Genomic DNA, 16,363 nt, shown 5'->3' on the forward strand with positions numbered 1-16,363 from the left:
AAAGGGAGATCGCTCAGATCCAGCTAACTATAGGCCCATAGCTATCACTTCCTTATTCTCGAAGGTTATGGAATCCATCATTAACCGTCAACTGCTCCGGTACCTAGAAGAGCACCGGCTGATCTGTGATCGCCAGTACGGCTTTCGACAGGGACGTTCGGCCGGTGATCTTTTAGCTTACTTAACACACCGATGGGCAGTGGCAATCGAGAGTAAGGGAGAGGCCTTAGCAGTTAGTCTGGATATTGCGAAGGCCTTTGATCGGGTGTGGCATAGAGCGCTGCTTTCAAAGCTACCTTCATTTGGGTTGCCTGCGAGACTGTGCATTTGGGTCGCCAGTTTTCTCAAGGAACGTTGCATTAAGGTCGTAGTCGACGGAGCATGCTCTGATTTAAAACCTTTGAATGCTGGTGTCCCGCAAGGCTGTGTACTATCTCCGACTCTGTTTCTTCTGCATATCAATGATATGTTACAGATAAGTAATATTCATTGCTATGCGGACGACAGTACAGGAGATACATTATATACCGGTCATGCAAAGATCTCGCGGGCACATACCGATGAGTGCCGGAATAGACTTGTGTCTGAAATCGAAACTTCACTCCATCAAGTTTCGATCTGGGGTGAACAAAATCTTGTCCAATTTAACCCCAAAAAGACACAAGTCTGCGCGTTTACCGCAAAAAAGACGCCGTTTGTCGTATCTCCTCACTTTCAGGGCACTTCCCTTGATAAAAAGTCAAGTCTAGGAATTCTGGGCGTTGATATATCTTGCGACGTCCAGTTTTGCGGTCATCTAGAGGAGAAGGCTAAGATAGCTTCTAAAAAGTTAGGAGTGCTCAATAGGGTGAGACGATATTTCATGCCAGAACACCGCCTGAAATTATATAAAGCCCAAGTCAGGCCGCATATGGAATACTGTTCTCACCTGTGGGCAGGAGCGCCACAGTACCAACTCCTTCCGTTAGACCGCATTCAAAGTCGGGCGGCTCGAATTATCGATAGTCAACGCCTTACTGTCCGACTTGACCCATTGAAACTGCGCAGAGATGTTGCGTCTCTGTGCATCTTCTACCGAATTTATCATGGGGAGTGTTCTGAGGAATTGTTCGGATTGATACCTGCTGCTGATTTTCACCACCGTACAACCCGCCACAAACTAAAGTTTCATCCCAATCATCTGGACGAGTGGCGGTCTTCCACCGTGCGTTTTTCAAGGCACTTTCTTCCACGCACAACCATTCTTTGGAATCAACTTCCAGCAGCAGTATTTCCGAACCGATACGACAACATAACCTTCAAGAAAAGAGTATATTCCTTTTTAAAAGGCCGGCAGCACACCTACAATGCCGCTGGTGTTGTGGGTGATCATGGGCGGCGGTAGTCACTTACCATCAGGTGAGCCGCATGCTCGTTTGCCCCCTGTGTTGTAAAAAAAAAAAAAAATGACAAATTCGAAATGTGTCATCGTCTTGGTTCAGCTACTCCTGGACGACCTCGTCCGATCCTGATAAAATTTAGAGACCCGTCCCTTCGCCAGACTATATGGACAAAGAAAACTCTTTTTAAGGGCAGTCCTTATTTGGTATCTGAATATCTGACACGAATGCGGCAGTCATTGTTCCTCGAGGCACGAAAATATTTCGGAATTCGTAGGGTTTGGACGTTAGATGGAGTTATAAGTGTGAAGCTCCCAGACGGATCACGTGTCAAAATCTTCACAATTGAAGAGTTGGAAAACCTGACTGCCAAGTACAAAGCAGCCGATGCACCAACGACGCCAGTTTCTGAAGTTGTGGCCGCAGTCGGCCGATCTACCACCGCGGCTCCCAAGCAGCGGACCGCAAGAATAACCAAGAAATGACTTGCATATAATGTGTATGTGTCTCCACTTGTGTGTTTCAAGGTGAATTCGATAATCAAATTGTTAGATTTTTGTCAATTTTCGTATTTTTAGTAATAACATTTCATATCATAATGTAAAATTTACAATACCCACTTAGCACTTGTAAATCTTTTATCAAAATAATCGTAGCTATGGCTACGATGAGTTTCCACCTGTCTTAATTAAAAAATGTGCTGAAGAATTGACGCCTATTTTAACCTTACTTATTAACCAGTCATTTACAGAAGGTATAGTCCCAGACCCTCTGAAAATCTCCCTAATCAAACCAATTTATAAAAAAGGTGAAAAATTAGATATAAATAATTATCGTCCCATTTCTTTGTTACCAACGTTTTCAAAAATATTTGAAACTGCAATGTGTGACCGTCTATATTCATTTTGCGAAAAATACAATATCTTCAGCGAGCATCAGTATGGTTTTAGGAAAAATCGGTCAACTTCATTAGCAGTCTTCAAGTATATTAACGAAATAATTAATATCATAAACAACAAAGAATATGCCGTAGGCATTTTGCTCGATATGAGTAAGGCTTATGACTGCGTCCAATACAAAACGTTATTGAAAAAATTATACAACATAGGAGTAAGAGGTCCCGCTTATAAATGGTTTACCTCTTATCTCACAAATCGATCCCAATATGTACAAATAGACCATGTAAATAATCAAACTGGAAAAATAAAAACAGTAAGATCTCAACATTCAAAATTAATAAATTCAATACCTCAAGGAAGCGTCCTCGGATGTATATTATTTTTAATATTCATAAATGATTTGCCTGAAGTGATGGACAGCCCCTGCACATTGTTTGCAGATGACGTTTCTGTTGTTGTCTCCTGTAAAAATAACCTAAACCTACAAAGTACACTGGATGGTAGTATGTTAAAAATAGTGAGCTGGTTACACTCACATAATGTAAAAGTAAATTTTAATAAAACTAAATTAATGGTTTTCAGTCCATTCCAAAAGAACCCGCTGCAAATTAACTACTCTTTCAATAATATTAAAATAGATTGCGTAGAGAAATATTCACTATTAGGTGTAAATGTAGATTCGAATATTAATTGGAAAGCGCATGTGCAGAGTGTGGCTACCAAGCTGTCTAGATTCACTTATGCACTACACCAACTAAAGATATCTTCTGATACCAAGACAGCCATGTGCGCCTATTATGCATATGCCCACTCTTTGCTCCAGTACGGCATATTGATGTGGGGTAATAGTACAAACGTGATTGATCTTTTTAAATTGCAAAAACGATGTCTCAGAATAATTGCTAACATAGATAACAGGGAAACTTGCAAACCATACTTTATTAAATATAAAATTTTGACTTTACCGTCAATGTACATATTAGAAGCGTGTCATTTTGTTAAATGTAATATGCACCTATTTCCACAATATACCCGCCCTCAGGCATTGCGACCGCAATGTAGATTAGCAAGACCATTCTCGAAGCTACAGTTATTCCATTCTGGCCCTTTCGCAATGTCAATAAAAATTTACAATAAAATACCAATTAACTTAAAAGGTGAGGATGATTCTAAAAAGTTTAAAATAGCTCTAAAAAAATATTTAATCGCAAAGAGTTATTATGCGCTACAGGAATTTTTCAAGGAAAAAAGTTAGTTGTGTTTGTGCCTGTTTGTTTTAATTTAATGATGATTTTTTGTTTTTTTTTTTTTTTTTTTTTTTTTTTTATTTATTTATTTATTTATTTTTTTTTATTTTTTATACTAATCGACGATACATATATATAATGTAAAAATTTAATTATGTAGTTTATATAAGATTTATTAATGTGATTGCTGTGCCCTTTCAGGGTTCATGTTTGCTACTTTTAGTAAATTAAGACCAATTTTGTTACAACATGTAATAGCAATAAATAATTGAATGAATGAATGAATGAATAAAATACCCTCTTAAAATTAGCTTTTCGTTATCTGTTTACATTCATTTTGTAATTTGACGTCTGCCAGATTTAACAGCCAGCTAAACCACAGATATTGAACACTTTATTATCTATCTGTAAAAAGAAGTTACTTATATAAGTGCATTCCATTTTACATGTTTGTTTTTGTTGTTCAAATTGTTTTAATTTTTTATATGTTTCTGTTAATATTGTTACAGTGTGCCGGCAGGTAAATAAACCTTGCAGAAGCGTATTGTTAAATATTTATATATTAATTTTATTTACAATTCATATTAATTTATTTTATATATTTTATAATTTATTAATTACATATTTTAACTATTGAATAACTCAATGATAACGAACGAAGAGTCACTCCACTCAACATGTAATAATTCATCACTTTTATCTTCCAACTCGTCTATTTATAATGACAATAATATCAGATGTTTGCTGCAGAATAGATTAAAAGATTCTAAATTCTTTAACGTATGTCATATAAACTGTCAAAGTATTCCGGCGCATTATACTGACCTAATTGACGCGTTCTCTGAACCTAATATTCATGCCTTACTTAGTTCTGAATCATGGTTGAAACCTGCATTATCTTCTATAACATATTCTATTCCAGGTTATGTCTTGATCAGGAATGATCGTACGAGTAAGAGTGGAGGAGGAGTTGCAATTTACTTGCGTAGCACCTTACCTTATAAAGTTGTTTTGTCATCTCCTTCGGATTATAGAAGCACTGCAGAGTTTTTATTTATAGAAATTGATTTTAAGGGCACAAAAGTCGCTATAGGCGTAGTTTACTGCCCACCTTCAACAGATTACTTCGGAGATCTTGATACTGCTATAGATTTTATAAATAGCTCTTATAATCATATTATCATCATGGGTGACTTTAACACCAATCTACTAAAGGACACAACGTCAACACGCAAACTTAGATCTATTTTAGACTTTGCAGATATATCAATTTTACCATTAAAACCTACTCACTATAACCCTGATACTGACGACTCCTGGTTAGATATTATTTGCACTTCCTTAATCGACCATGTTATTGAATACGACCAATTCTCTGCACCTGCATTTTCACGTCACGACCTACTGCTTCTATCTTACAAAATCAAACCAATCAAACCTCTAAAACCCAAGCCGACAATCGCGCGCGTACGTAATTTTAACAGAATAGATGTCGACTTATTATGTCGAGACGCTGCACTTATTGACTGGAAGCCATTGTTAGACTCTTGCAACATTGACGATAAAATTGTTCTTTTTAATGCGCAGATTCTAAGCTTATTCGACAAACACGCACCAATCCGTACTGTAAAGTTGCGTCGACCTCCTGCACCGTGGATTACAGACGATGTTCGCAAGGCAATGACGAAGCGTGATCGGGCTTTTAAAAATTATAAAAAAGCAAGAAGTACAATCACCTTTCAACTTTTCAAACGAGCTAGAAATCGTTGCAATCAGGTGGTAAGAGCAGCGAAACGCCGTTATATTCATAAAAATGTTTTAAATTCTTCTTCGGCAAATGTATGGAAATTCCTGAACTCTCTGGGCTTTGGGAAAGCCCCAGCTATTTTCAATTCAAATATTTCCCCTAATAACCTTAATAAGTACTTTTCTTCTATACCTCCTCTTGATAATGCCGTTAAAGCCTCCACTTTACAGGAAATTAAATCCATGCCTTCATTTACCACGGATTCTTTTACTTTTTCTTTAGTAACTGATGACGATGTACGAAAAGCTGTTTTATCCATCAAATCAAATGCAACAGGATATGACGATGTGAGTAGAATGATGGTCCTTCTTTTATTAGATATTATTCTCCCAATTCTGATCCACATTGTCAATTCTTCTCTGTCTACTGGCTGTTTTCCAAAATTGTGGCTAAAAGCATTTGTTATTCCCCTTGCTAAAAACGCTAATCCTACTCTTTCTAGTCATTTTAGACCTATTTCCATATTGCCATTTCTCTCGAAAGTTCTCGAGAATATAATTCAAAAACAATTATTCACCTATATTTCAAAATGTAACTTTCTTAGCCCCTTCAATCTGGTTTCCGTCCCGGACACAGTACTACGACAGCTTTATTAAAAGTAACGGAAGACCTTCGTGATGGTATGGAGAACACACGCGTTACTATTTTAGTTTTAATTGACTTCTCCAACGCCTTTAACTGTGTCGACCATGACTTATTGTTAACGTTACTCTGCCGTCTTAATTTTTCTCCGTTAGTACTGAGCTGGTTCTCTTCGTATCTTCGCGGACGCCAACAAGCCATACGTTCTGGGCAGACTCTTTCTGACTGGTGTGAACTAGAAACTGGTGTTCCGCAAGGCGGTATTCTTTCCCCACTTTTATTTTCTTTGTTTATTAATTTGATTATTTCCCACCTTAGATGCTTTTACCACCTTTATGCAGACGATTTACAGCTTTATGCTCAAGCTGATCCACATAACATCTTTGAAGCTGTAGATAAACTAAATACCGATCTGGAAAATATTTCGCACTGGTCCTATCGTTTTGGCATTTCAGTTAATCCAATTAAATGCCAGGCAATTATTATTGGTAGCTCTAAACTTCTATCCAAATTAAACTTGTCTCACTTGATTCTGCGTTTTGAGAACAGCGTCATCCCATTCAGTGCCAAAGTCAAAGCCTGGGTCTGTTAATCGACCCATCACTGAAATGGCATTTCCAAATGGCTGAAATGTGTCGTAAAATTACAAGCATTTTACGTGCTCTTTATCGTTTTAAATTTTTTCTTCCTCCGTCCACTAAATTACTCCTTGTCCAATCCCTAATATTTCCGCATTTCGACTATGCCGACGTGTGTCTTACTAACCTCTCGCAAGAACAGTTGAACAAACTTGATCGTTTGCTTAACAACTGCATTCGCTTTATCTTCGGGCTGCGTAAGTATGACCACGTTTCTAATTTCCGCTCACAACTCAAATGGTTGACCATTCGTAACCGCAAAGACTTACGTATACTTTGCACACTGTTCTCTATCCTCAATGATCCTTCCTCTCCTACTTATTTGAAAGATAGATTTCAGTATCTCAAAGACTCCCATACCCTTAATCTTCGGTCATCTCATAATCTCCTCCTCATCACCCCGTCACATCATTCCGGATTTATGTCCAATTCTTTTACTGTCACCGCTATCAGCCTTTGGAATAAAATCCCTGTAGATCTACGCAGAGCATCAAGTAAAGATATTTTTAAAAGAAGACTTTTTAATTATTTGTTGAGTCAACAAAACCAGCGCTAGTTACAGGTCACTCAATAGTTATTATATCTCATAATGCTTATCGTTGTTTTAATTTATGTATATATATATATATATATATATATATATATATATATATATATATATATATATATATATATATATATATATATATATATATATATATATATATATGTATATATTTCATATGTATTAGTTTATATAAAAGTAATGTTTATGTATTATATGTGCATTTCTTATGTGTGTATTATATTTATATTGTGTATTGCCTTAATGTGTTACTATAATTGTCACATATTTTTCACCACATCTGCCCTTCATACGCTTTCTGTTTTTACCCAATGGTTAGCTGGTAGAGAATGCCATATGGCATTAAGCTCGCCATTTGTACAAAATTTTATTGTGCAATAAAGAATAAATAAATAAAGGGGTATACTCGTATCCTTATCCATCCCATATAATACGTGTATACTAAATTTCATAGTTAAGATGTTATAAAGTAACAAATAAAGAAACAAACTCATTTTCACGTGTACAATGTTAGGATTCATGTACTAAGAAAAATTTTCTCAAATTCACGATAAACGAATAATAAAGTGTTTACGAGAAAGATGATGAACCAAGAAATAAGCTGACGGTATTTTTATTACTTTAATATTTTTTACTTTGCAACTAGATTTATTTATTATTACAGGAACCTTATTTCTAGGGTATAGTAATTTTTGTAGATGACAATTAATATGTTTTCGTTTAATAAAGTTTCTACAAATAATTAAAAGGCCAGTTATTTTAAATACCTACTACTTAATATCACAGTATCTTAGCTTTCAGTAATATATAATTTACTTAATGTCTCAATGAAACATGAAGTGTTCGCTTTAATAATTATTTCGCTATAAAATCAACCGAAGATAATTAGTTCGGTTGCTATTTTAGTTACAATCCTGTTTACATCTCCTTTGATTGGCACTAATTATATATTAGTAAGTATAACTGATTTGCACGTTCTAGGGATCCACTAAAAATCTGGTCAAATAAAAAAAAATCTCTTTAGTAATAACGATTTGTTTTAATTCTTGAATATTTTTAAACAACTGACGTGCATTATGTTTATATGTGCATATGTTTTGTCTTATGGAAATTAATAATCATGTTTTAAGGATTCGTGCAATACAACGGACTACGTTTGTATAGGGAGAGGCAGACTTTGTACAAAAGTCGATTGCTTGGGTACCTCCGTCCCATTCGTTTTTCAACCGTGAAGCAGTTGTGTTTGCATGGCAGTGTTTCGGTTTGAAGGGTGGGATATGGCGTGAATTTACTGGGTACAGAGGAATAACACCTGAGTCCTCAGGAATGGCAACGCATGGGGGGTATCATGGGCGAAACAGTATACTCTGTTATGTCCATGATACCTCTCATGTCTATAGGCGACGGTTACCATTTTCCATCAAGTGGGCCGTCATCTTGTTTGCCATTCTAAGTAGTATAAAAAAAATATATTATAGACTTTGAAAAAATATGCCCAAATTAAAATACTGTCCCAAGCACACAGGGAAAATATTTTTTTTTTCTTAAGAGAAAAGAATTATTACTCATTTTAATATTACTATGATAAAACTAGTTCTAAAATATCCGAAAATTATAAGTATTAAAATACTGTCAGAATTTATAAAATATGAAATATATAAAATTATAATTAATGTATTACACTAAAATAGGATAAATAAGAAACAATAATCCGAGCGACGGTATTGGCGGTGGGCTTGCCCTTGCCATATTAAATTCTAATATACTCAGCAAAATATGATCATATCTAATGTTACTTTCATTACAGTAACATTTGACAAATGACCTCTAATTAATCCATTAGGGATTATAGTCATATGTATATTTTTTACTTTTTATCTTAATACTAATTAAGAGACGGAAATACTTTAATTTTCTTTATTATAAAACCATAACATTACCGTCAATCGGAAGGATATCAGAGTATAGGAGTGTTTAGATATATTAGACTCTCAATTGTCTCTTAATTTAAGTAATGCTAATGCCTATATTTTATTCCGACATCCCAATTCTATTGGGCAATATATGTGGTAGATTTTTGTAAGATTTTATAATTATAAACAGTTACATAAAAATTACATTTACTCATTCACTTGGTCAACACGTAAGTTTTATTACTGCATAATTTAAAAATGTGAATTTTTTGTTTATTAAAATGTGAATTATATTGCATTACATATTATAAATAGTATAGGAGTTAAATGATAAGAAATGCCATGTAGTCCCGGAATGGAATAGGCCACACCTTTCTTTCCCGTGGGTGTAGTAAGAGACGACTAAGGAAGGAACTAAAGAAAGAGCGAAAGATCGGCAATAGCGTCCCTCTTAACACATTTTCAAAACATAATTGTGGTTGCCAACCACTATTAAGTATTTACAAATTTATGTAATTATATTAATTATAAAATCAATATATATTCAAATTTTACCTGATATTTTGAGAATTCAATACGAATTTTATAAATACTAAATTATTTATACGGATAAATAAAATTTGCATATTGACTATTATAATGTTAATTTACATGAAATTTTATTAATACAAATTAATTCTTAATATTTCTAACACAAAATTTATTGGTATCTAATAAAAATATTATAATCTGCAATTATTTTATTTATTTTACACTTTATTGTACTATTAATATTATTTAATTAATTTATGTTATTTCTGTTTAGCATTTTATTCTCAAGGAATTGTAAAAGTTTTTAGAATGTATCCTACATTCTTTCGTATTTTCTCTCCATTAGTTTGTATATTACAATTTGCTGAAGTATCTGCCTACAATTTTATATTTCTTATGATTGCACCTGAGTACAGTCAGATATAATGTTTCGAAATTAGTTGCGTGTGAAACAAACATTTTGAGAATGAAATCTGAGGAAGTGTATACATACCAGTTTTTGAAGTGGTAATTTTTTTATATAGGTGCTACCAGTAAAAAAGCTGTCAACCCATAATAATGGAAAGTGGCCAGGTCGTTGCATGACATGAACATGATCATGGATACTGTATAATTTTTTTGCGTGCTTCATTTCTCGTTGACAACATAATTGTATCTTTTCGTATTAACAATCAGTGTGAACATGGATTTATATTCTGTAGGTAGTCACAGATATTCATCTTATTTATTATTCAATGGACGGAATACAGTATTAGCTTCGTTCTTCTTTTCATGTCGTTTGAGAAAACGACACATTTTTCACATTAGTTACGGACTGTCGGCTAATACCGTAAGATTTATAGACGTACCTAAGAGATTAAACCTCCAGTAGCCGCGGGCAAAGACGTCCACATAACACAACCTTCTGCATAAACATTTCAACTGTATAAAGAAGGCAAGTCACACCCTAATGACGGTTAATTGAAGTAAATGGAATAATAATTCTGCTCGTGTACTGACATTTACGGTAATTTTACTTCATAGTGTTACATAGTGTAAAATGTTTTCATTTGTCACCAGTAAATTTATTATTATTTAATTATGGTCTTGAAAAAAGATAAATATGGTATGTAAGGTAGCGATTACTGAGTACAAAAAAGAAACAAATAAATCGGCTCAGCTAAAGCAATGCCACTTCAGTAAAATTAAACCCCGCCTAGTAAGAATCACAAAAATTCATCGTCATCATGATCATGAAATCAGCCATTAAGTTTGTCAGTAGTTGCCACGTTTGGCAAACGGGCTGGCAACCGCATTTAGGCTTTGGAGATGTTTTAAGAGGACCGCTGCTGCCCATCTCTCGATCATTAAATTCCATTCGTCACTTTTTACGACACCTACGGGAAAGGAAGGGGCGGGCCATTCTATACGAGAACCACATTGCTAATTAGAATTGCAATCTCTAAATACATATGTTTGTAATTAAAAAATATATATTTACACATAATTATAAAAAAAAATATGCTTACGGTGGCGTATTAGAGTATAACATGCCAGTAGGCGAGCACACTGATTCATTACTTGGATTAGTTTTGTTAACTATTTTCCATCACCAGAGAGTTAGTTTTTTTCATAAACTATCTGGTGAATTGGAACAATCTTATATATAACTAGTCTTATATATAAAATTCTCGTGTCACGGTGTTTGTTACCAAACTCCTCCGAAACGGCTTTACCGATTTTTATGAAATTTTGTGTGCATATTGGGTAGGTCTGAGAATCGGCCAACATCTATTTTTCATACCCCTCAATGATAAGGGTGACCCTCCCCAAAAAATTTTTTTTTATATTTTTGACAAACTTTTCCATTTTTATTTTATTATGCTTTAGCATTGAAAAATACATACAACCTCAAATTTTCACCGTTTTACGATCAACTCCTGTTTTTTAATTGCGATTTTTATATGCTGCAATAGGGTTGCAAAATGACAATCGAATATAATAATTGTAGTACGATAAGTTTTCATGTATAATTCTAGAAATAATGTACATATATGGTAAAACAACGTTTGCCGAGTCAGCTAGTATTTCTATATATTTACGAGTTCTTTTGAATAGTTGTTATTTTTTCTTTTTTTTTAGGTATTCTAGTGCTGGGTTCAAGTATTACTTTGCTGAATAGAGCTCTCAAGAACTCCAGATTTCACTATAAAATACTCACATTTATATCTGACATACTGGTAACAGATTAAATAGGACAGTTGCCAATTAGCAATCGTGCGTAAGCCTTTTACGAAATCCTATTAAACAATAAATTTGTTCTAACAGATCACCTTCATTTTTTGACGCCACGGTTGGTCACATGCAAATCGCTTGCTATCAATCTATTTTATTATCAAATTATACCATAACACTGATGTAAGCGACCTAATTTCTATTAAGTAATAAATATGTTAATTCACCCTTTAAATGGTTAATATTTTTAATTTTAAATATGTTTGTTAGTTCTACATTTGAAGACTCTACGGTGTTATGTTAATTAGTAAACATTTATATAAGTTTTTACGGTTAAATGCCAATTAAGAATCGTGATTTAAGTGTAGCTTTTTATACATGCAATAATTATTTTATGTTTATTTTTAATTAGGAATGATTGTATCTGACGCAAGTACTGGCAACATTTATAGCATCTATATTTAAAAAAAAAATTTCATAATATTATAATTATCATATAGGCCTCCCCCATAAGAGGGAGATGGGGTATTGCCAGTAGTTGCCACGCATGGCAAGCGGGGTTGCTTGTTTGTACATTAGGAGATATTTGGTAGGCGGATTGACAACCATTAGTTTTGGATCTCATCTCTCAACTATTAAAATCCCTTAGTCGCCTATTACGATCCCTACGGAAAAAGAAGAGGTGACCCGTTCTATGCCGGAATCTTATATATAAATAATACTGCAAAAGTAACAATAGCTCGACCCACATAATTGGTAAAGGCTCCAAAAAAAATGGCAAATTAAATAATAATTAATGAAAAATCACCAGTAACTCCATACTGTAATAAAATTATGGCAATAAAGATTAATGGAGAGATTCATTAATCATCATTATCACTCATAATTAATATTATAGTGCTATCGAACGAAGTTATGAAAATTGCCAAATAACGTAATCATGACGGTGACCTCTGCTCTTAACGTTTATGGTAGGAAAATTGGATTAATAATATGAATTTAAAAAGTAATAAGTACCTATATTTAAAGTTAATGTTATGATGATATACGTAACATATGTGGAAACATTCTTAAAATAAAACTGTAGAAAAAGAAAAAAAATGCATTTATAAGCGAGTTCTGCAAGGAGGTTCTCCATTCTTCTGTCTCGCTGATTACGAACGAATGTTAATAATTATTTTTACAATAGATAAGGTTTATAACTCCATGTCGTTATTATATTAGAATTTTGTTTTAAAAAAATTCTGTTTAAGGGAGAAAAAGAGAGCATAATCATGAACAAAATATCTCTCATAGAAAATAAAAAAAATGTCCTCGTATTTTTATTTATTTATTTATTTTCACCATATAAACTAAACAAGCATATTGAAAACCACAGAAGTTTGTCTGGAATGCCACACGTTGCGTATACACACAACAACTTTATACGTATATATCACTACACCCACATTTTCTCACTATGTCAAACAATTATCGTGGTGTCAATACAAGTGCTGCCTATGTTATACAAGACTGGTTAACTACCAAGTATCTACAGGTTGCTCAAACTTTATGTAAATCTTTGCTTTAATAACACCTTAAATGTCCTTATTGTAGGCTTGGTGCAGAAATTTTTCAAGTCTTTTTTTCATGCACAGTGTACTGTGATTTGTTTTCTTAATTGCCTTTTACAAAAATAAACATTTTAAGGATGCATTTTATTTTTATGCTATAAAAAGATTATTTAAATATATACTCTCACGACTACAATCCCTATTGGGGTAGTCAGACGTATTTGTCGACTGTTGTCAGTAAGACATAAAAGGAACTTAAATTTCATAATTTATAGTATCAGCTATGTGTTAATAGATCAATTAATTTGTTAATGAATATATTTATATCATAATCATAAATGATGTTTTTAAAAAGATTAATACAATTAATAAATAAAAAAAAATCGATCACAAGTTCACTGCAATATTACACCAGAGACTTAATTATTATAAGTGTACCAATTTATATTGCGACCGGTATACAATATGTATGCTCATTTTTTTGTTAACGTACTTGTCAATTGTAATTTAATTATATTAAGTTAAAGAAGCCAGTTTTACCTCTTGATACTTATTTACTCATTTGCATCTGTCTGTTTTATACATGATAAATATTAATCCAAAAATAAACCTTTGATAAAAAATCTAGTTAGTCAATAAGGCGGAAGCATAACTCACTTCTAAATGACTAGTTAATTCTTGTTTTTAAGTATCACATCATAATATGTTTGTATTTGATTTCAGTTCAGAAAAGTATTGGCTATATATAATATAAATGGGCGGCGGTAGTCACTTACCATCAGGTGAGCCGCATGCACGTTTGCCCCCTGTGTTGTAAAAAAAAAATTATTATGTATTTTTTTACTTCATCTATTTTTTTCAGTATACTTAAAATTACCATTTCTCTAATTGATTGTGTTGTCTAAATTCTTGTAAAATGTTTAATAGATACGAGTATATTAATGTTTGTGATTGATTTATATATTTAAATTTTTAAAATGTTTTGAAGTAGAAAATAAGCTGATGGTTTCGGTCCTGCTTAGAAGTAGAAAATTGTCACCGTCGCCTATAAACATGAACATTACCCTGACTCCAAGATCTCTCTTATTGAAGATTTACTTTATTCTCGTTCCTCTTTATTTTATTTTTTTGTAATTTTTAAACAATTATTCTACTTTCATGATGCGCCACCTACCCTTTCTTAGTGTATTTTACTCAAATAATATTGATTAAAACTCTTAATCGTTATAAGACAAACTAGAATAACCGAATAATCTAAAGACCTACTTATTACATATACTGCCGTTCTAAAATAAAGCGAAATGCAGACGCATAATGCAATAATTACAAAAAAGTTATTTGTGTGAGCTTGATATTAGTATATGTTAAATCTGTCTCTGATTTATTTATAAATAATTATATACCTGTATTCAAAGTTGTTTGTTTCAATGTCGTTTCTTTTATGTAATCTTTTCAATAATATAAATGCAAAAGTTTAAGAATGGTGAAATGGATGGATTTCAATGAAATTTGATACACGGGTAGATAGTATGCTAACTTAGCACATAGGATACTTTCTGTACTGGTTCACGCGGTAAAAACCGCAGGATATGGTTAGTAAAATAATATAATAAACACAAACATTATAACAAATTGATTTATTTTGAAACAATAAAACGTATTATGCATATATATTTGGATTTATATTCTATATTTTTTATTCCTAAAGAGAATTGACGTCAGGCCGGTGACCGGTCGTAAAACTATAATCCAAATCTTTTTATAATATGGATAAAAAAGAAAACATATTACGCCGACCCCAAATAATAATTATTACAAAAACAAATCTACGCATCATTATCTTTTATTTCTGGTATAGTACTATTTATACTATCTATAATTATCTTTATAGGGTTAACTACTGTACATACATTATTGTCAATAACACACAACGGAATGAAGAAAACAGAAAACTCCTTAGTACTTAGTAGTCAAACAAGCTGACGGCCCATCTGATGTAAAGTGGTAACCGACGCCTACAGACATGAGCAGTACCATGGACATAACAGAGTATACTCTTTCGCTTCTGTATCCAAACACAAGAAACACAGCTATGCAAACACAACTGCTTCTCGGTAAAAACACAAATGGGCCATAGGTGCCCAAGCAAACGATTTCTGTACAAAGTCTCCTTTTGGTAAAACAATTTCTATTTAACAATTCATCAATTGACGAGCAAAGACTACACCATACAGTTTTGTAGGTAATAAAACATAAAACAGCTAAAGAATATTCATCGTCCCATCATTGCCAGCTTCTACATCAATTGTATTTACGATGGCGTTTTATTATGTAAAGGCGATGCGCAGTACCGGACCTTGTGCTCTTTTCTATTGTGCGAATGCGTGTTAGTGACACATTGGACACGACAAATGGACGTTTCGTGATGACTAAAAGATTAATGCATCTTCGTGTAATTCCAGAAGTTACATAAATTGATTTGTAATAATAGTACTTAATTAGAATCTAGTACCAACTGTATTAAAAACATGTCTCACGCTGAAGGTCATTTATTGTGAGTGAAAAACCAATATAACCTAATATGCCACTGCTGATTTCTATAGGTTTAAGACTTGTAATGAACTTAAATGTTACAGAATTTAAACAGAGGTTCTATTTAAATATAGTAATAATGAAAAAATTAAGCTAAAATACAAAGCTACGTAGGGTTTCTAGGGGAAAATAAGTTATTAAAATTAGGTAACTATAGTAAATTTTTAGTAAATTCATCATGATTTTAGTATTGCAGATGCACACAAAAGCGGGGTAAAGAGGTTTCTTCAGGGTCGGCAACGCACGCGTAATACCTCTGGTATTGCAGGTGTTCATAGGCTACGGTAACCACTTACCATCACGCCGTTTGTCGTGGGCTTGATAAAAAGTAGGAATGCTTGATATATTTGCATCACCTCAAAAAGTGGTATAGGGTGAGACGATATTTCATGCCAGAACAATTAATAAACACAGGCTACAATAACCAACAGATGATGAGTTAC

At 33.3% G+C, this 16,363-nt stretch overlaps 1 protein-coding gene across 1 annotated transcript; it reads left to right on the plus strand.

Annotated features, from left to right (window-relative positions):
- The first annotated feature begins 2,426 nt into the window (after positions 1-2,426).
- LOC128200581 (uncharacterized) lies at positions 2,427-6,543 on the plus strand. The gene is made up of 6 exons (XM_052894441.1): positions 2,427-2,430; positions 2,944-3,120; positions 4,035-4,045; positions 4,276-5,619; positions 5,877-6,174; positions 6,464-6,543. The coding sequence occupies exons 1-6, from the start codon at positions 2,427-2,429 to the stop codon at positions 6,541-6,543; spliced, it is 1,914 nt and encodes a 637-aa protein (XP_052750401.1).
- Positions 6,544-16,363: the final 9,820 nt, after the last annotated feature.

The sequence above is a fragment of the Galleria mellonella genome, unplaced genomic scaffold (assembly GCF_026898425.1).
Source record: "Galleria mellonella isolate WM207_F2 unplaced genomic scaffold, CSIRO_AGI_GalMel_v1 utg213, whole genome shotgun sequence".
NCBI classification, from domain to species: Eukaryota; Metazoa; Arthropoda; class Insecta; order Lepidoptera; family Pyralidae; genus Galleria; species Galleria mellonella.

Excerpts from the sequence above, each read along its gene's own strand:
- LOC128200581 (XM_052894441.1), top strand. Across the intron at positions 5,620-5,876 it reads ATGCAACAGGATATGACGAT|CCCCTTCAATCTGGTTTCCG; the intron begins GTGAGTAGAATG and ends TAACTTTCTTAG. Across the intron at positions 6,175-6,463 it reads AACTGGTGTTCCGCAAGGCG|CGTCATCCCATTCAGTGCCA; the intron begins GTATTCTTTCCC and ends TTTTGAGAACAG.